Source organism: Leiobunum rupestre, chromosome 9 (assembly GCF_980474605.1).
Source record: "Leiobunum rupestre chromosome 9, qqLeiRupe1.1.hap1, whole genome shotgun sequence".
NCBI lineage: Eukaryota > Metazoa > Arthropoda > Arachnida > Opiliones > Sclerosomatidae > Leiobunum > Leiobunum rupestre.
The window spans coordinates 10,528,984-10,549,584 of NC_143392.1; the positions used below are offsets into that span (position 1 = coordinate 10,528,984).

General features: G+C 42.0%; 3 protein-coding genes across 5 annotated transcripts; 2 read left to right on the forward strand and 1 right to left on the reverse strand.

Annotated features, from left to right (window-relative positions):
• Positions 1 to 334: 334 nt before the first annotated feature.
• Positions 335 to 15,618, reverse strand: LOC149926496 (uncharacterized). 3 transcript variants are annotated; one of them, XM_090159123.1, is made up of 15 exons: positions 15,467 to 15,618; positions 15,162 to 15,389; positions 14,892 to 15,104; positions 14,625 to 14,816; positions 14,516 to 14,554; positions 13,922 to 14,129; positions 13,633 to 13,851; positions 13,539 to 13,572; positions 13,257 to 13,469; positions 13,050 to 13,181; positions 12,912 to 12,984; positions 12,760 to 12,851; positions 12,671 to 12,698; positions 567 to 637; positions 335 to 497 (listed from the first exon to the last, which is right to left on the reverse strand). In XM_090159123.1, the coding sequence occupies exons 1-15, from the start codon at positions 15,528 to 15,530 to the stop codon at positions 390 to 392; spliced, it is 1,914 nt and encodes a 637-aa protein (XP_090015249.1). In that variant the 5' UTR covers positions 15,531 to 15,618; the 3' UTR covers positions 335 to 389. The 3 variants fall into 3 exon arrangements, 2 of the variants coding, with proteins under 2 accessions (XP_090015249.1, XP_090015250.1); XR_016474015.1 differs by having other exon boundaries at positions 431 to 497; positions 12,671 to 12,711; XM_090159124.1 differs by lacking the exon at positions 14,625 to 14,816.
• LOC149926497 (uncharacterized) lies at positions 10,353 to 11,456 on the forward strand. Its single transcript, XM_090158800.1, has 2 exons — positions 10,353 to 10,717; positions 11,412 to 11,456. The coding sequence occupies exons 1-2, from the start codon at positions 10,369 to 10,371 to the stop codon at positions 11,423 to 11,425; spliced, it is 363 nt and encodes a 120-aa protein (XP_090014926.1). The 5' UTR covers positions 10,353 to 10,368; the 3' UTR covers positions 11,426 to 11,456.
• Positions 15,617 to 16,764, forward strand: EMC4 (ER membrane protein complex subunit 4). The gene is made up of 4 exons (XM_090159125.1): positions 15,617 to 15,773; positions 15,846 to 16,111; positions 16,181 to 16,338; positions 16,409 to 16,764. Exons 1-4 carry the CDS (start codon positions 15,706 to 15,708, stop codon positions 16,445 to 16,447), a joined length of 531 nt encoding a protein of 176 aa, XP_090015251.1. The 5' UTR covers positions 15,617 to 15,705; the 3' UTR covers positions 16,448 to 16,764.
• The last annotated feature ends 3,837 nt before the right edge of the window (positions 16,765 to 20,601 follow it).

Consider the following 20,601-nt stretch of genomic DNA (forward strand, 5'->3'; position numbering starts at 1 on the left):
CTAAAAACTCAAACAACTGCGGACTTTTAAATGTTAAAATTAAAACTTCATCAGTAAAAGCAAAGACTATGAAATGTTTCACAGTAAAAGGTTGTCGAGTCTGGTACTTTGACGTCATATTCAGCCTGACCTCGGTGACCTATGAGGGCAGCTTAGGCGTCTCTTAAGTTCGTTGTGACAAGTGCCATCATAATAGTTATGTTTGAAGCCGATAGATGGCGATGCGGTTATTGAAACTCGCTTATTGATCCTAGTGGAAAATTTACACAGTTTTCCAACAAGTGAACGGCGCGAAGAGTGATATTTTAATATTTCCGCTTGCACCACTGCTTTAAACTTTGTTTATTTGGTTCAAACATACAAAAATATATTTTTTTTATTAAAATATTTTAAAATTCTATTGCATATTGTAAAAGTTTATGGCGATGGAACTTATCATCAACCCCGATTTCTTCCAAATCAGTTTCTGTGATTGCCTTGAAAGCTTGCATATCAATCTGAAAGAGAACAATCAAATAAGCATATGTACGATTATAAAACACGTAAAATGAAATATGTAGCCTTACCTCATTTTCTCTAAATATTTTTGTGTATTGTTCCATTTTCAAATGTCTAAGCATTTGTTCGATATAATCATCTGAAATTAAGATTATATTAAACTAAATCATGTCTATATTGTAAGGGGACATTAGCATAAGTAACGTAATATGAATAAGTATGAAACACCCCAATATCCCAATGTTAATTTTTTTATTGAAAGTCTTTTTCACCAGATATAAAGGTCTAAGGACTGAAAACTTTCCACGAGTTGCTCAGCCTTTTTTTATACGGAGCAGCCAAGGCCTTTTTAAAATTGGAACATAATGCTTGCTTTGGAAATTTATTAGTATCAAAACTTGCTCTGTGGAGTGTGGAAACTCAGCACTTGAGCGCAGTAGAGAGATCACTTACTGGAATATGTTAAAACCGTGGGGTGGCACAGTAATTAGCACTTTTTCATCGCAGAAAGTGGCGCAGGGTTAGATCTCAAGATGTGGTACTGGGATAAAATTCGGCACAGCCCCTTCTGTGTTGAGTTTGCAAGTCCCCCCGCCCCCTTGGTTTTCCCTTTACATTGAAATTTGTTGAGGTTAACGGCAGGGGGAGTCCCTTCCATAAACTGAAATCTTGAGCTTCTTCGTCGTGGAAAGGAGTAACAGATGGGGAGGCATCTCTCCATGCTGGCTACTCAACGCTCTGCTTCTTCCCTAAGCCAAGGTATCGTTCTGATGGCTGAAAGGTACAGGGTAAGCGAAAATATGGCATAGCTAACGATCCCCTCGGGGAACTATGCGACACCTCGTTGTACTCTAGCCTTCCGACCAGACAGAGGGTTAAGGTGCGGCGACCCTATATATTCTTCCTTTATCGTGGGTATACTCTATACAAACGACAACCAAAAACCCCGAGCAAATGTCTGTTTCTGACAGAATCCAGCTCAAACCTGTGGAAGGGTATATTTCGGATGCTACTCGCCCTCAACAAGTTCAGGTCATGGGTTAGTCTTGGATGATACCCAGGCCGAATTGCCAGAGCCCAGTATTTGGTGCCAGGGTCCACCGAAGACAATACTCAGACTCATGGAAGTAAGGAAAGTTCTTCCAAAGCTCGCAATGGTAAGAGAAACGAGCGTCGCCAGGCTTTGAGAGACCAAGGAAGTACGAACAGGACCCTCAAAGCTCCCAAAAGGTTCAAAGTCCAAATCTTCAGTAAAGCGCCTGGTTCGATGAGGATCGCCATGGTAAAATATGGCTATCCCTCGAACTGTGTGAGGTTCTGAAGGTGATAGATGGGATACCCTCAGATGACCCTCTTCCTCGATTCTGAAACTTCCAGCTGAGTGGGGGTGCCTTACTTTACCTGTGTAAGAATGAATTTACAGGTAATTGGTTGAGCTAACAGAACAGGTTCTTGGGGTCGCTTTCCGTACGAAGAATGTCTGTGGAGGAACCGACTGCCATCCGTTGGATTTTCCAAATGGATGGAGTCGGTCAGCGCCATCAAAGAGGCAGGATTTACTGCCGAAACTGGTTTGGACAAGGGTATCTTTAAGATACTCCATGATCCGAACGAAGCCAAGTTTGTAAGTGTTGATGAGTGTGAGGTTTATCCTACACCTGTAAATGAACCCAAGCCTAACAACTCTGAGATTTCAGGAATAGAGGATTTACCCACTCTGCCTGGAGCGAGGACTCGGGAGGTTTCAACCAATCGAACCCTGAAGAGGTCCACGACAAGGATGAGACTGGTGAAACTAATCGAAACAGGGGGAGTGGTGTGAGTTTCCACCCTCACCCCTGTGGAGGGCGGACTGGGCGGTAACACCGGTTAACCTCCATACAAAGCCCATCAATATAAGCATTAAGGTGGCAAATATATATCTACACAAATGTATCCCGTCAATAAAGCGAACCCGATCGAGTCATTCATAAATGGATGTCCGAAGCCAGTTCACTCGTGGCCTCGGTAGCCCAATGGTAGTGGCGTTGGGACGGTAAGCCAAGGTTGTAGGTTCGATTCCTGCCCGAGGGGAGTCACTCTGGTATGGAATCATGTGCAGAAGTATTTCTTGGTTTAAAAGGATCTTCTATAATAAATCTAAATTAAATTCTGTTAGCTGTGGTGGCTGGTTACGGGGGATTGATGTACGGGTCTCCAATGTAGAATGCACGGCGTTTTTAGATCCTGGGTCGGAAATTTCCACGTCTTTCTTGGTCGAATTGGGAGTTGAGGCTTTGGTTCATAAGTTCGATCGACCACATTCCCCAGCAGTGGGTCCGATTGTTTCTTGCCTAGGGTATGTCATTCTGCACGTGGAGTTTTCCGAGGACTTTGGGGCTGTTCCGGTTATCTTTTGGGTAGTGGAGGGCTTGTGCTTTAACCTTGTCCTGGGGTTGGATTTGGTGATTAGATGGGGGTGCGTATAGATTACGTGAAGAATCTGTTTCACTGTAAGAGTGGCACCTTACCTTTGCGTTTCCTTGGGACCGATCTTAGCGTTAAGAAATCAGGGCGGGGGAACACGGACGTGGTGGATTTTAGGGGGTTGGTTGTGGGCCAGTTGGGTGACGATCAGCGAGCAGATCTGTTGAACCTGTGCCAGGAGTTTTCTTCCCTGTTCACCTTGGAAGCAGCTCGTACGGGTGTTCTGCGTCATCGTATTCGACATAAGCCTGGGACTGTTCCGTCTCAGAGGCAGCCCTTTCCCCATTGTCCGAACGAAAATGATATGATTGATAAAGAGGTCGCGGAGGTGCTTAAGGAGGGGGGGGGGGAGGGTCATTTGGCCTTCGAGAAGTCCCTGGGCTTCCCAGGTGTTGTTACAGGGTAAAAAGAATGGGGAGGTACGACCCTGCATAGATTTTACTGCGGTTAACAAGGTAAACATCGGTGATCCTTTTCCTATTCCCTGAATTGATGAGGTTATGGGTTTGGGCAGGTAGAGATGGCTCCTGAGGATATCGATAAGATCGCTTTCGTTACTAGGGAGGGGAAATTTGAGTTTCTGGTGATACCTTTTGGATTGACTAGGGCTCCGGCCACGTTTTAGCGCCTGATGAATAGAGTTCTGCGGTACGCGAGACGCTTTGGCATTTCGGTATACTTGGACGACATCGTGATCGCCTCTCAGACCTGGGAAGATCACATGGCTGCCCTTCGGTATGTTTTTTCTCAGTTGCGGCATGCTGGGTTGACTCTAAGGCTTGATAAGTGTAGGTTGAGCTGTTTGGTTTCATTATCAGTGGGGAAGGGGTACAATTAGATCCCGGGAAGGTGATTGCCGTTAGTGAGTTTCCTCGTCCTAAGAGTCTACGGCAGGTCACGCGGTTTCTGGGAATGTGTGGGCGGTATTCGAGATACATTTCTCATTTCGCTACCCTGGTTGCACCTCTGAATAAGTTGAAGCGGAAGGGTCAACGCTGGAGGTGGGGTCCTGAGCCGGAGGCATCATTCCGGGGTTTGGATTGGGATTGGTGGAACGTTGACTCAGGTGCAGCAGGAGGGGGGGGGATTCCTTTGGCGTACTTTAGTCGGGTACTCCGGGGGGGGGGGGGCTGAGTTGAATTATAGTGCCCCTGAGCAGAAGAGCTTGGTTGTGGTGTTTACCACCATTGCCTATGCTGGTTACTCAATTTGCGGAACAAGAAGAGTCGACGGATGCGTTGGGCTCTCCGGTTGCCGGAGATTTTGCCCTTCGAGGTTTTCCGTCGTGTTGGGAAGGAGAATCTGGTTTCTGATGCTCTATCCCGTTGTCCGGTGAATTCCTGTGCTGAAGGTAACATTGTGGACTGGGTGCCGGAGGTGACTGACGTTCCTGCTCCCGATTCTGTGGAGATGGTTTCTTTGCACGAGATAGTGGTGGCTCAAGGGGTTAGTCCCTTCTCGGTGGCGGTTCGGCAGACGGTGGAGACGGGCACTAATCCAGAGGTTGGGTTGTATGAGATCCGGGATGGGGGACTGTTCCGCAAGGCTATAGATGGTAAGCCAGCCAAGGTGGTTCTCCCTGAGGCTCTACATCAGGCTTTCCACGATAATCCTTTGTCTGGGCATAGGGGTCGTACGGCGACATACGCCCGTCTTTCAGCTCGGTTTTATCATTCCCGGCTTTACAGTGTGGTTCGCGATTCAGATGTCCTTGAATCGGGCTCAGGAGATGAATTCCCTAGCGAGTAACCGGCAGAAATTATATTACGATGAGAATTACCGGGAGGGGACCTTGGAAGTGGGATGATGGTGTGGCGCGTAAACCAACGCATGTCCAGGGCGGCAGAGCGTCTGAGCGTGAATTTTCTTCCTCGGTGGCTGGGTCCGTTCGGTATTGTGCTACGCTTGACTCCGGTCTCTTACGTCTTAATGGATATGGTTTCTGGGGAGCTGGCTGGGCCTAGGCATATCATTCAATTAAAGTTGTATCTTTCTTCCGAGTCCCAAGATTCTGATATACAGTTGGATGACGTCCCGGATTCTTCTTTACCACATGAGTCTGTTCCGGGCCCGGGGGCGGTCGAAGTGCCTGTGGATGTTCTGGTTGACCTGGTTACTGGGGCTGGTGACCCCGTGGGAGATGTTCCTGAGCCGTGTGTCTAGGGTGGAGCTTAAGTCCCTCTCGGTGTTCTGGTTGACTTAGGGGCGCAGGATGGGGATCTCATGGGGGAGGTTCCTGTGCAGGAGGTCCAGTCGTATGTCCTTTCGCTCCTTTTTTTGGGTGGTAAGATGGGTCGGTTGGAGGATGTCTACTATTTTCCTCCCGAGCCACATAAGAGTAAAGTTACGTTCCCCCAGCCTGAGGTGGTCAACGTTTTGCGTCGCTACCCGGGGTTATGTGGGGATCTTACAAGTGTTAGTATCGCTAACTTTAGTTTTTATCCCCGCCCGGCAGGGGCCCTCCGTTTGAGGAGTTGCGGGACGCGTTGTGGTAATGCCGTGTACAGGGTTTCCTTTCTTGGGTTTTTTTCTTCTTTTTCTCTGTTGGTTTTCCATTTTTGCTGAGGGAGGGGGGGGGGAGAGGGATGATGTAATGGGGGCCTTGGCTATGAGATGGAAAACAACGGGGTTGTTTTCAGGGATATCTCTGGCCACAGGAGGACGCTATGTATCTACCCGGTTTTGGCGGGAACTATCCTGTATAAGAGGAGCTGAGCTGACGGACCCATGTGGAGGGCAGAGAGACTTCGACGCTCAACGAGTGCTACATTTGTTTTATATGCTCACCTTGTCTGTTATGTATTGTTTCTAGATAATAAAAGCCTGTGCAATCAATTTCAACTTAGTATCTTTATTAAAAGCATAACCCTACTTCCCGCGTGCGCTTGCAGAAGTAATAACAGTAGCATGCCTTGCAGAGGAGGAAACTTCCTCTTATGTCCTTTGTGTCTGTGATTTTTATGCGGCTCAAAGGTTTGAGCATCTTGCATAGGCTGGAAACGAACGATCATTCCAATATCTCGCCGAAGCAAATCTTGCGCTTCAATTTGGGGGCTGGGCTTTTCCATGTCTAAGGTCTTGCGGTTAACGGTAATAGATAGTGTAGGGAGCTGTTGGCTCGCGTGGCATGAAGAGCTTGCCACCACCGTCCTAGGCATTATTATTAAGAGGCTGGGGCTGCACAATGGACCTCTGGTCGAAGTTTAAGGTTGGGCTTGACCCAACTACCCAACCCACTAATAATAATAATATAACAGAAACAGGCAAATTACGACCACCACGTAATCAACTATAAGACGACAAACTGCACCACACTCTACAGAAAATCCAAACTCGAGCAAATTGCCAGGCAGCTTGTTTCGGAACTCTAAGCCCAAACCAGCAGTACCTAAAATAACAAATCCACAAAACATCGCCGCTCAACAGAAAATAAAAACCTCACTGAACATTGCGGTTCCTCTAGTTACTATACAGCCTCCCCTTCCATAAACTGCAACCTTGTACCTCTTCGTGGTGGAAGGGAGTAACAGGTGGAGGGGCAACCCTTCATGCTGGCCAACTAAGGCTCTGCTTCTTCCTTAAGCTAAGGTGGGTGGTATCGTGCTGAGGGCTGAGTGGTACCGGGGAAGCGAAATTACGGTATCGTGAACGATCCCCTCGGGGAACCAGGCGACACCCCGTTGTATTTTAGCCTTCCGCCCGGACAGAGGATTAAGGGCGGTGACCTTCTACTTTCCTCTTTTCTCGTGGGATCTTTTATGAATTCCAATAACAAAAAACCATCGGGCAAGGGTCTGTCTTTGACAGCACCCTGCTCTAGCCAGGGGAAGGGTGTATCTCAGGATACTACCCTCCCTTCCACAAGTTCAGGTCGTGGGTCTGTCGTGGAGGATACCGAGCCCATGGTGCTAGGGTCTGCCTCTGGCAGTACCCAGCATCAGAAGCCGGAGTCTACCAAAGACAGTACCCCAACGGAGGGAAGCGAGGTAAGTGCTTCCAATGCTCGTACTCGCAAGAGGAACAGGCGTCGTAAGACAAACAAGAAGGTGGCAGACGACTCTCCAAAGGGTAACTCCTCTTCTAACAAGAGAACAAGGGAGTCAGATCAAGACTCTCCTAGCTCTCAACAACAGGCTGCCAAGAAGTCCAAACCACTAACCTTCAGTGAAGCTGTGGGTTCGATGCGGATGGCTATCATTAAAGAAGGCTTTCCCTCGAACGGCTTAACCGAGGCAGAAATGGGCACCATCCAGCGTGGAGTTCTGGAGAGGATTGACGGGATACCTTCGGGTAACCCTCTTCCTCAATTCCTGCAATTCCAGCTGAAAGGAGGTGCCCTGGTCTACCTGTGTAAGGATGACTTCACAGGTAAATGGTTAAGTCAGGAGTTCGACCGCAACGAACAGGTTCTCCAGGGAACGAAGCTTTTGGTAACAAAAGCCAGTGACCTGCCGAAACCTTTTAAGGTCGCTCTCCGTACAAGGGACGTCTGGACGAAGGACCCTAAAGTGCTCCTCAGGCGTCTTCAAGCCTTCAACGGTGCGCTGAACACCAGCCGCTGGAAGGTGCTGGGCAAATCCGAGGAACCGGCTGCCATCCGTTGAATTTTTCGAATGGATGGTGAGTCGGTCAACGCCATCAAAGCGGCAGGATTTGCCGCTCAGACAGGTTTGGATAGGGGTATCTTTAAGATACTCAGTCAACCAAATCAAACCTCAGTCGTAAGTGCTGTAGAGGGTGTGGATAATTCTACACCTATTAATGATTCCGAGTCTAACGACTCGGTAATTTCAGGACTAGAGGACCTAGAGCCTCTGCTCAGCGATTACTCGGAAGGGGATACGCTGACAGAGGACATCAAGAACCTCAGTGTCTCGGACGGTGAAGAGGTCCAAGGCATGGTGGCTCAGCCAGATGGAGCAGTGGTGGGGGAGACTGGTGGTACTAACCTAACCAGCGGGAGTGGTGTGGTTTCCACACCCCCCACTGGGGGGGGGGCGGTGTCACTGGTCAACCTCCAATCTAGGCCCGTCGCCATGAGCATTAAGGTGGTGCAGATAAATCTTCATCACTGCAAGGCAGCCTCCGCTGTACTCTGTCGAAGGCTTGCTAAAGAGCAAATTGATGTTGCTCTTATTCAGAAGCCTTGGATTGCCAGGGGTAAAATCCTTGGTCTTAATAGTGCAGGTAATATCTATTATGACCATAATTCCGTTTCTCCTAGAGCTTGTATTTTGGTACGCAAGGACATTCATGCCCTTCCGCTCTCAATCTATCACTCTAGGGACACTGCTGTGGTTAAAATCATCTCCCCTTCTGCTGATGGGAATGATGAAATCACGCTGGCTACTGCTTACTTTCCCTACGATGATGCTCTGCCCCCACCATCACAGGAGGTGACCAATATGGTCAACCACTGTGAGCGGTCGGGAAAGAAACTCATTATAGGTTGTGATGCAAACGCTCACCATGTTATCTGGGGCAGCAGTAACTGCAACGATCGTGGTGATAAACTAATGGAATATGTGGTTAGTACGAAACTCCATATTCTTAATAGGAACAATGAACCAACTTTTGTTACTCGTAACAGAAGTGAGGTCATTGATCTCACGCTGTGCACAGAAAATGTCGCAGCTCTTATTAATGACTGGCATGTGTCTAGTGAACCATCACTGTCGGATCACAGACACATTTACTATACAGTCAGGATGAAAGTGGTTCAGGTTTGTACCGAACTTCGTAATCCCAGGCGAACTAATTGGCCTGGTTTTAGGGATGATCTAAATCTTCATCTGAAGGATGATAAGCCTAGGCTGTCATCGGTGCTGGATTTTGATTTGGCTGTTGATCGCATGCAACATGCCATTATCGACTCCTACCACCGTAACTGTCCGGTGAAGTCTGCCAACCAGCCAAGGCTAGTTCCTTGGTGGAACCTTGAGATTGGCAGGCTTCGCAAAGAGTCTAGGAGGCTCTTTAACAAAGCTAAGAGGTCGGGTGACTGGGTTGCCTACAAGCAAACCCTCACTGCGTACCATAAGGCCATCCGCGAGGCCAAGAGGGACTCGTGGAGGAATTTCTGTGAGAATATCTCTGATATTCCTAGTACGGCAAAGTTAATGAAAATTATGGCCAACGATAAGACTAAACATCTTGACACTATCAAGTTGAAAGATGGCAGTCATTCTTCGTCGGGTAAGGAGACCCTAACTCATATGTTAGATGTACACTCTCCCGACTCCAGAATTACAAACAGTACTGATTCTGACCCCCTTCCTATTAGGATTGCACGTACCAAAAGGGAGGACTGGGCGGTGGCGAACAAAATTGTCACGCACTCGCGACTTATTTGGGCTATAAAGTCTTTTAAGCCCTATAAGTCTCCAGGGCCGGATGGGATACTTCCCATTCTGTTGCAGGAGGGCATTGACATTGTCTGCCCAATGCTGAGTAGAATCTATAGGGCTTGGATATATTCCTAGCACCTGGAAGCTTTCTAGGGTGATCTTTATTCCGAAGCCAGGGAAATTTAACTATCTCGAGGCTAAGGCTTTTAGGCCAATCAGTTTGACTTCATTTTTTCTAAAGATTTTGGAGAAATTGGTAGACAACTATATTAGGGAAGAGGTTATTTCTCATACACCTCTCTCGACGGCTCAGTATGCCTACCAAAAAGGCAAATCTACTGAGACTGCCCTTCATGGCATAACCAATTGCATTGAAAGGGCTATTAACTTTAAGGAAATAGCATTAGCTGTGTTCCTTGATATTGAGGGCGCCTTTGATAAGGTGTCCAGCGCAGTCATCATGAAGGCTGCTAAGCGCTTTGGCATTAATGACACTCTGTGTCTCTGGCTCAAAGCTATGCTGACGAATCGTGTGGTGGTATCCTCCCTGCTCGGTGAATCCCTTATGATCTCCACCAGCCGTGGTTGCCCGCAAGGTGGTGTTCTATCACCTCTGCTGTGGTGCCTGGTTGTGGATGAGCTTTTGGTGAGGCTAGACAGGGATGGGTGCCGCTGCTTCGGCTATGCCGACGATATCGCCATCATCTTTACGGGAAAATTCCCCAACACTACTAGCGATTTAGTGAGAAGGGCTCTTGCATCAGTGGAAAAATGGTGCAGGGAAGTTGGTCTTACGGTTAATCCTAGTAAAACGGTACTTGTGCCTTTTACTCGTAAAAGGCTGCAAAACTCTTTTAATGATATCTCCTTATTTGGGACTATTTTGAGGGAAAGCACGGAGGTGAAGTACCTTGGTGTTATTCTTGACAACAAACTAACGTGGAAGCCTCACCTTGACTGTGTAGTTAAGAAGGCCAAGATGTTACTTTGGAGGACTAGGAGTGCAGTTAGCAGGTCATGGGGGCTTAGCCCTAAAGTGGCCTTCTGGCTGTACACCATGATTATCAGACCACTGCTCTCTTATGCTGCAGTGGTCTGGTGGCCAAGAGTCCGAATTAAGACTGTGCAGAGCGATCTGCGCACCCTACAAAGGCTGGCTTGTGTCAGCATCACAGGAGCTATGAGAACAGCCCCAAGTGCTTCTCTAGAAATTCTCCTGAACATTCTTCCTCTTCATCTTTTTATAGAGGAAGCTGCTGCTATGGGAGCCTATAGGCTCAACCAGAATGGTTGGTGGAAGGCGAATACTTGGGATAATAGCCACACCAAGATCTTTCGGGAAATTTCATGTCAGTTACCTGTATATCTCATGGGTTCTGATTTGATGACTACGAAGCTGCATTTTAGTAAGTCCTTCAATACTTATTTTCCAAGCCGTACAGAGTGGGCCAATCATAGTACCCTCGGGACCAGAGGAGAAATCGTCTGGTTTACCGATGGGTCTAAGACCCGCTCTGGCTCAGGTTCGGGGATGTATTGTCTCACTAGCAATCTCGGCTTCTTTGAAAGCCTTGGTGTCTATGCTAGTGTTTTCCAGGCGGAAATTGCCGCTATCTGCTTCTGTGTTGATTTTTGTCTTAAGAAGAAGCTTCATGGCAAGGTTATCCAAATTTATTCGGATAGTCAAGCAGCCCTCAAGGCTCTCAACCAGTTTCAGGTCTCTTCAAAACTGGTTTACAGCTGTTTGAACCTCCTCTCGGAGCTAGGCACCAATAATAAAGTTCAGCTCTATTGGGTTCCTGGCCATCCGGGGTACTATGGTAATGAGAAGGCCGATGTCTTAGCCAAGAAGGGGGCAGAGGCTGGGTTCTTTGGTCCTGAACCTGCCGTTCCTATCCCCTCTAGCATAGTTCGCGGCCTTATCTCTAACTCCATGACTGACCGTCAACTCAAGCTTTGGCTTGAGATGGATGGCCAAAGGCAGGCTAAAGAGTTTATCTCGGGCCCCTCTAGGCAGAGAGCTAAGGAGCTGCTCTCGCTTTCCAAATCTAATATCAGGTTGGTCATTGGCCTACTAACAGGTCACTATCTCCTTAACAGACATCTTCACCTGATTGGAATCAGTGATGATCCAATCTGTAGGGCATGTCAGGCCGAGGAGGAAACCGCCTCTCATGTGCTTTGTAGGTGCGATTACTACGAGGCCCAAAGATTCGAGCATCTTGGTATGCATCAACTGGAAACTTCTGATTTCTATAATATGCCGGCCAAGAGGATTCTCCGTTTTGTGTCGGATATTGGACTTTTTAAGTCTTAGGGTTCGGGTTTTTGCACAATGGACCTCTGGTCGACGTGCGCGAACGGGCATTTCCAAAGCCCTTCACCCCTTCATCAATAATAATAATAATAATACTATACAGCCTCTAGTGGAATAGAATGAAAACCTTCAACCACAGGATAGCCTTCCAGATACTACTAGCACGGTGGAGAGGACCATTAAGCAACGTTAAAACTTTCTTCCACTATCACTGGACACACCGGAAATACAGGGACCAATGCGCAAACATCCAGCCCAATACCTAACCTCATCAAGTGAACTCTATAGTCATTCCGGAAATATGTATAAAGTTGTACAGATGTAATAAATTACTTTCTATTAGTTGCTAGTATTAAAGTTATTACGATCTTATAATACGTTCGCAGCAGTGGCATAGGCAAGGGGGTTTTCCGTGTCCAAACCCCTCCCTAGGGCGTATCTTTGACTGCACTCCCTTTTAACTTTTACAGAGTCTGACACCTCCCTTGACCAGTTGCTCTCTACGCCATTGGTTCCCAGCCTTGTCTCCATTTACATGAGTGACCATCTACTTAAGCTTTGGCTTGATAGCCATTTTCTGATTTCTTTAAAATCCCAGCCAAACGGATTGGAGATTGGATTTTTTAAGTCATAGGTTTTGGGGTTGCAGTGGCGTAGCCAGGATTTTGTTTCGGGGGGGGGGGGGGGCACACCATTGAAAAAAAAGTAAAAAAGTAAAAATATTTGTAGGTACGACCACTGTGGGGTTGTACAATGAGCCTTTGGTCGAAGTACGCTACAGTACTTAATTTGCCTGTCTCCCCCCTCCATAATAATAATCATAATAATAAGTGTAGGGAGTTACTGGCTCGCATTGCATGAAGGACTTGTCACCACCCTCCTTTGCAGTATAAATTAAAGGCATTAAAAATTGACTTGCTCCTACCTAAGGTGATGCCTTGGGTATTAGCTAATTAAGTATCACTCTGCTATCATCAACCGATGTTGTGTAATACTTATCTTACTATTTTGCTTATTGTTGAAAATGTAAAGAAAAACTCACCCTTGTTTAGAGGTTTATGCTGAGGTTCCTAATAACAAATACTTCAGTTAAAAAAAATTAAATCTAAATAGTTTGCTACAGATACTCACTATAGTTGTTTTGAGATATGAAACAGAGTTGAGGAAATGACTAAATTCTGCAGTGGAACCACTTTTTGAGAAACTAGAGTCAAATTTTATACCTACAAAATGAAATGAAAATGTTGATAAAACTAAATGAAACTGAAAGCTGGCTAACATACTTTCTCTTTTTAGTTTGGTGGTCAGTCTATTGATGATACTTAAAGGAATATATGCTTCTCTTCCATGTTTTTTCTAGAATAATGGTGGTTATTTTAACAATTTAAATTTCGATGAAGATACAAGCTATTATAAAAAACCTGATAGGAGTAAATACACTCTTTGAGACTAGGCCGGTACTCCCCAGGTATTGTACTTGCTAAAGCTGGTAAACTTGGCATGAATGGTGAAGAAATATTTTTTTGCCAATCGCTAATTCCCTCTATGTTTTTCTGATACAAAATTAAAAAAATATTACCAGGAGCATCATTGGTTTGTAAAAATTGATGCTTGTGGTACAAGATTACCATATTTGGCCAATCAAATGAGGATAGCTTTAACCCATTAGAAGGTATATTTGTACTAGTTTCCGCCGGTTGAGACCTGGTAGGCTCGGAGAATACGTTGTCATCATCTTCAAACTCTCCACTTTTTTTGGGTGAAATGCCAATAACAGTGTTAACGCTTGATTTTCGGTTTTTAAATTGTTGAAACCTCTGAGAAATACTCCCAACCAAACTCTGTAGTTATGCGTGATAAATTTAGTTTAGTGTTTGTAATATGGTACTGGCTTTTATTTTAAAATGTACCTTGAAGCTATCATGCCGTGCGCTTAAAGAATTTCTGATGAATGAAATTACTCATTAGAATTTTTTTCAGAATGACTCTGTGAGAGACCCTTACCTAGCTTTAGATAGGGAACTTCTTGGGCTTAAGCTGTTAGCCATATTGGTAGCTGATAACCGCTTTCCTCTATTTTTCTTACTCCAAGCTACTAACAGATCAGCTATATCCATATTGCCTTCATTTACCCACGCTAAATCTACTGCAGTGAATCCTCCCTTGCCTTGATCCCCGATGCTTGCCCCACATTCCAGAAGTAATCGAACAATATCAATTTTTCTGATAATAAAGGGATATATTTTTATTCACACTTTGTTGTTTTTAGGAAATTGTTAAATTTATATTTCACTTTTGACAAACAGCGTGCATTAGAGCTGTGTATCCATTCAATTGATCTTGAGCATTTAAATCAGCTCCATATTGGATCAGTGTTAAAATAATGTCTTTATTTCCCAACATGACACTTTTTATGAGTGGGTTCAACCCGTCTTTACTGAAATTCAGATTTACAAAACTGTGATTTGCTTTCAAAATTGATTTCAGTAAATTTATATCCCCTGTGTATTAAATATTTCATTAGAATATAATTTTCGGTAATACCCAGGGTTGTCTGATAAATCAATTTTATTCATATCAAATTATTTTTTTTTCAAAAGTTATTTATTTAAATTGCCTTTTGTATTAATGAAAATCTAGATAAAATAGTTACTGCAGCAATTCCAATTTCATTAAATTAAATGTAATTAAGATCTATTTTTTACGTAAAAATATATTTTTTATTTAAAATTAATTTTAAAAATTTGCCCCTTTTTTTTCCTAACAAATTATTAATTAATTTAATAAATGAAATCTCATTTAAAGGAAATTAATTTGGTTTTGATTTAAATAAAATCAACAACCCTGGTTAGGCTGGTTATGAGTAGAATGAGTGTACAACAAGTACCTTTTGATATTGAATCTACAATTTGAGCTTCGCTTTGAGCTGAAATTGAAATGATCTTATTTTAGTGACTGTTTTGGTTCATTGATAAATAATATACTTTATTTAAAACCTGTGAATGGGATAGGAGCTAGTGTTCTCTCTGATAAATAAGATTTGAGTTCATTATGACCACACATGGATGATATTTCATGGGCAGTTTGGTGACAAACATTAACAATGTTGGGATCAGCCCCGTAGTCAATTAATAATTTTGCTATGTCTTTATTTCCTAACGAGGCTGATAACATCAGAGCAGTAGTTTCTAATTAATATCCAACATGTTTGTAAGGAACTTGAAGTTCTTCTTAATTATGAATTAAAATAAAAGTACACTTACTTGTAATTGCACTTGAGTAGTTGACATCAATCATATTATCCAACATATACCGAACACAATCGTATTGCCCGTATAAAACAGCCGCTTTTAATGGTGATATTTCTGCACCTGTATTCCTCACTATTTGATTTAAATTATTTCTGTTGGCTTTAAGTATAAATGTAAAAGTTTCAAGATGGCCACTACACGCTGCGCATGTCAAGGATGTGATACCTAGTAGCAATATATTTTAAACGTTATTGAATTGTCATTTATAAACTATTTCCTTACCTAATTTATTTTGACTTTTGACACTAGCTTTGTTATCTAGTAATAATTCTACTATGCATAAATTATTGTGATATGAGGCTAACATAAGAGGTGTCCAACCACAATTGTTAGATATGTTAACATTTGCCCCTCTTTGCAGCAAAACTTGCACAAGAGATGTGTAATTTTTTGCACAAGCGATTTGCAACGCTGTAACCCCTTCAACATCTTGGGTGTCGATAGAAACACCTGTTTGAAATTTTGACAGATCAAGGCTTAAAGCTATTAATGAACTTCGAAATTAAAAACTTATCACTAAAATTTACCTTTTTTAAGTATATTTTCTATAGATTGAATGTCTCCATAATGAGCGCGACTTAAAATATCCATTGATTGTATGTTTACATGATATTTTAATTCCTATCTTTTAAGATACATGCGTCATGCGTGTAAAGAAACACCAGTTCGGCTTTTCAAAAATTGGCAGACGCACAAGCCAACGACAAAAAAGGAAACCGACGCCATCTAGTGTAAAATCGATAGTTTTGCATTAACGGGAAAGAAAATGGCAGCCTCCAATCCAAGTCGAAATTTGTCCAAAAAACATAAATGGTCAATAACCCTGGGCCAAAAGTATTTATATAAATTATTTTATATTTTAAAGAATATAAGAGTTTACTATAAAATGTAATATAACTTTTGTAGGAACAAATCGGATCGTCAGTATGACCTACCATCTCCACCGGGATATAACGCTTCTCTGGGTCAAGTGTATGGCGAAATCAGTAGAGAATCTGATGCTAATTTGATTGTTAAAAAGTCTTGGGACATTGCCCTCGGTCCTTTGAAGCAATTACCTATGAATCTCTTCATTATGTACATGGCTGGAAATTCTATATCAATTTTCCCTATAATGATGGTTGGAATGCTATTTTTAAGACCCGTAAAAGCATTGTTAACAGTGTCTTCTAGTAAGATTTGGATAAAAATGACATCATAAAATTAGACAGAAAACTAATAATAAACTAATCCAATTTTAGCCTTTAAAATGATCGAAGGTGGTCAGTCCATCCTCCAAAAACTGGTCTATCTATTTGGAAATGTTGTATGTTTAGCACTTGCTTTATATAAATGCTCTGCAATGGGACTGTTACCTACTCATTCGTCTGATTGGTTAGACTTCATAGAACCACAAGAGGTTTAATTATTTTTTCCTCATTTCTTAATTTTGAAGAACTTAGAATACCAATTTTTTTTATTTATTTCAGAGGATGGAATACGCTGGAGGCGGCTTACTACTGCTATAATTTTGATTGATATTTATATACGTAACAAATTTCCATGAAGTTGTTAAATAACTATTCTAAAACATTCAATCTGACTGATTTATTTAATGTCTTTATTATTACCTACTTAGTCATTCACGTATTATACAAACTGAACATTTTTATATCGCAACAAAGCTAAAAAGCATTTGCCTTGAAATTGTAAAATTTGGTACTTTAATTCCGTTTTTTTGTCATGGTTCGTAATTTGTTGAGTTTCAAATATTATTAAGTATGCTTATTTTGAGTTTGAAGAGAAAAAATTTATTTAGATTTCATGAAATAAAGTTTTGAAAAAATATTGGAAGAAAGTTCATTATTTTCCACCTATTTTTTCATTATTTTTTAACCTTGCTCTAAATTTTTACTCCAAATTATTGAAGTGTACGGGGAGAGCGATGTTTATTGAACTTTAAATTTAGAAAGTGGCAAACATTTACAACAGTTGTCATTGTGGCTGGTGGATCTAACTTCGGACCATTGAGTTTCAAATCCCTTGAACAGCAGGTTTTCTGATCCTACTGATGAATGCTTTAATTAGTCAACTAACGGCATTACAATGAATAAGAATATATTAAATACCCAGAAGCATAAGATTTTTTTTATGATTTACATTAATTGTTATTAGAAATATATAACGCTATTTGGAATGATTTTTTAAAATAAATTTATTTGATTTCAATTCAATTTATATTAATAATTTTTTTTATTTTTTTTTATTGTAATTGATTTTATACATTGATACTACATTGAAGTGTAGTGAGATATTTAAATCAATCAATAGAGTAATATCGCCGTGACGTATGTCGACGTCACCCATGGTTTTTCCTATAGATAAAAAAATGCCCTTAAAATGTCGGCCATAGCCCTGCCCAAATCTACAGAGCGACAGTGTTGCCATTGTTAATATAACTACGTACCCTAGATTCGAAATCAAGCTCCTTGCACGTAAAATCCTTGCTCTTACCAAAGATAATTTAAACTCGTACCCTAGATTCGAAATCACTCTCTCTTGCCGATAGCGTTTACCCACTTCCCGCCGGAACTCAGAAAACATTCGCTCCATGGTTTGCGCCTTACCGCAACCGATGGAGCCCGATTTTTCTGATGTCACTAGCCGGAAAAGGGTAAACGCTTCGTAACAAAACCGTCAATGGCGAATCTAGGGTACGAGTTTAAATTGCCTTTGCTCTTACTGAGTTCCCGGCGGAAGTCGGAAAAAACTGCCTCCATGGAGCTGGCAGGACTACCGACATCTAGTTAAAACGTAAAGTTTTAGTGAAAATTTGACTTGCGGTTTTCAAGATACCAGATATTTTTGCGTTATATTGTTTTAAAACAATAATGGATCATGCCTGTAGCTCTAAAAATGTTTCTAAACGAAAGAAAACTAAAGGTGAGTAATATAATTTTTGGTTATCTATTTAAATTCCTTATTTCTAACCCTGATATGGAGCCCGATTTTTCCGACTTCCGGCGCGAACTCAGTAAAAGCCTCACGAGAAAACGGGCTATCGAGAAACGCCGTGATTTCGAATCTAGGGTCACTGCCAGTGCCTTCTATAATACTAGGCCTAGAAGTAAGAAAAAAAGGGGGTGGAGGTAACGATTTTGAAATATCCGATAGAGGTCACTTTTTTGGGTAGGGAAAGTGCGGGAAATTCAAACGTACGCGAAAAATTTAAATATTAATAGCGAAAATACACTTTATAATGTCAACATTCAATTTATAGGACTTTAATTTCTCTTAACAAATAATGAAATAGATTTAGTAAAAAAAATAATTAAAAAATAAGCTTGGATCTTCTACAAGTTTTTTAATCCATTAAAAAAAAATACAATGTAATATCACATTTTGACATGTTTGCGTGAAATTGGTTTAGTGTTCAATTTCTTTACCCGTTGTTTTAAATCAGTTAGATCTTTGGCATAGTTATCTAATAAAGGTCTAACAAATTTAGTTAGAAGGATTTCAGATAATTTTATGTAATTATCACAGTTGCACTTTAAGCATTTTGTAAAATAAGGCTGAATTATGTATAAGAAGATCTTTAATGATCCATGTTTGTAAACGTATGGCATGGCTTCTTTTACAAAGTCCGAAATCTTAAAAACGTTTGTTATGACCAAGGCTTATGTATAAAACTTTCTTTAAATGATTATTGGTAATTATTGAATCGGAGAAAAATTATATTTATGTATCATAAGCTTGAAATGGGTTTCAATATATCACTAACCAAAATCATATGTATTAAGTTTAAAATAATAAAAGGATAAATACCTGACTTTTTTAGGCATTTAATGTTTTGAAGCCACCAGTGATAGGAGACTGCTGATTGGCCGCAGCCGTTTAACCTTTTTTACCCCAAACCAAAAAAACCCAAAAGAGCGACATCTAGCGCGAAAATCATGTCAGTTTGAAAATGTCACTTAAAAAATCGACGTAGCTACCATTTCTAGGCCTAGTATTATAGAAGGCAGTGCTAGGGTACGTAGTTATATTATCTTTGCATTGTTTGAGGAGGGAAATTCTCACAGTCCAGTAAACTGGACTGTGAGATTTTCACTCCTCAAACAATGGCAACACTGTCGCTCTGTAGATTTGGGTTATGGCCGCCATTTTGAGGGCAATCGTAACTGTTACGATTTACGAAATTTTCAGCCTAACCCCTAAAACCTTTTTTAGCCACGCCCCCTCCCAAATCTCAGTGGAAAACATACCAAATATTTTCTACTTTCGTAGGCTAGCGCGGAATAAAAAATTATATTAAAAAAAAATTATAAAATACAAAAATCTGAAGGGATATAAAATACACAAAAAGGTAAAATTGATATTTTTTTCGGAAATAGTGCTTTTTCCCAAAAAAAATTAAAACTAAATTTTTAAGGTAAAAAATCCCACAAAATCAATGATTTATTCTTAAAAATCGCTTTATCCCGCAAATCCCAATAAATCGCCTAAAATCCCAATAAATCGCCTAAAATCCCAAAAGATTCTGGATTCATTTGCTCAGGGCCGGCGTTAGGGGGGAGGGATGGGGCAAAAGTATCCCGGGCCCGGGTACCTAACTAACATTTTCTGCCTCTTACCTGGGGCCCGAAAATCATGGGGCTTAAACCATGAAACTAATTTTATAGCTAAAGCTGCTTCTCTAAGGAGAAAAATACTTGTTTCCCTCGTCACTTAGCGGGAGAAAAGGCCCCAACGAAAAAGGCGGAGGGATACAAACTTTTAATGATACACAATGCTCCATTTCGGGTTGTATAAAAGTGAAACTAGGGAACCCGTGTCCATTTGCACCGTTTTAAACATCTAGGTAAATTTCATTTTGTGAGAAACATTTTAATTTCTTGAAGAACTTTGGAGATAAAAAGAAACGTGTTTTATTTATATGGTCACGTGACTCACTTCAACCATTTTCTATCTAAAGCGGTCGCGGCCTTAAAAATAGAAATGAGACTAGAACCACTGCGTTTTCCACCAATACCAAGGGAAACGGGCAAGCTAGAAGGCTGTAATTAGTCAGTGGTGTAGCTAGCATGGGTGACACCCGTGGCGGATATCATGGTGTGTTACTTACTAGTCTCTAGTTTGTGTAAGTTTTTATTTTTTTCACGGTCGGGTGTCACCCCCAAATCACGCCCAAACGGGTGGCACCCACCGCCCCCGCCCCCTAGCTACGCCACTGTCATTAGTGTGGAATCGGGTCCGCGCCATCTGACAAGCGCATTAAACGTTGTCGACATGGCTACGGCGGAAATTCTGAAAGCGGGGAGCCTCAGTCTGCGCATCGCGTCGTGTGCAATAACGCAAACACAAAAGTACCGTACTTTGCGTTTTTCGCATCTATAATCATAACCGCGGAAAATTAGAAAATGGTAAAAAATTGCGGTTTTTTTTTGCACTGTTAAAATTGATTTCGGGAAGAAATAAAATGGTCATTTCATAAGTATGTAATATTATAGGAATAATTTTATACTTATATCGGAATATTTTTATTTTCAGCGAACTTCAAGACCATATGTTTGACGTTGAGTTGGGGATGGGCCATAATCGTAATAGTTTAATTAGAAAACTAATTATGTTATATGCCAACTCTACAATGCCGAAAACCAATCGAAGAACATAAACAAGC

Excerpts from the sequence above, each read along its gene's own strand:
- LOC149926497 (XM_090158800.1), top strand. The coding sequence starts at position 10,369 with ATGATTATCAGACCACTGCTCTCTTATGCTGCAGTGGTCTGGTGGCCA.
- LOC149926496 (XM_090159123.1), bottom strand. The coding sequence starts at position 15,530 with ATGGATATTTTAAGTCGCGCTCATTATGGAGACATTCAATCTATAGAA. Across the intron at positions 14,817-14,891 it reads CTACTCAAGTGCAATTACAA|AAACTACTGCTCTGATGTTA; the intron begins GTAAGTGTACTT and ends GATATTAATTAG. Across the intron at positions 14,130-14,515 it reads TGTAGATTCAATATCAAAAG|GGGATATAAATTTACTGAAA; the intron begins GTACTTGTTGTA and ends TTTAATACACAG.
- EMC4 (XM_090159125.1), top strand. The coding sequence starts at position 15,706 with ATGGCAGCCTCCAATCCAAGTCGAAATTTGTCCAAAAAACATAAATGG. Across the intron at positions 15,774-15,845 it reads TCAATAACCCTGGGCCAAAA|GAACAAATCGGATCGTCAGT; the intron begins GTATTTATATAA and ends TAACTTTTGTAG. Across the intron at positions 16,339-16,408 it reads ACTTCATAGAACCACAAGAG|AGGATGGAATACGCTGGAGG; the intron begins GTTTAATTATTT and ends TATTTATTTCAG.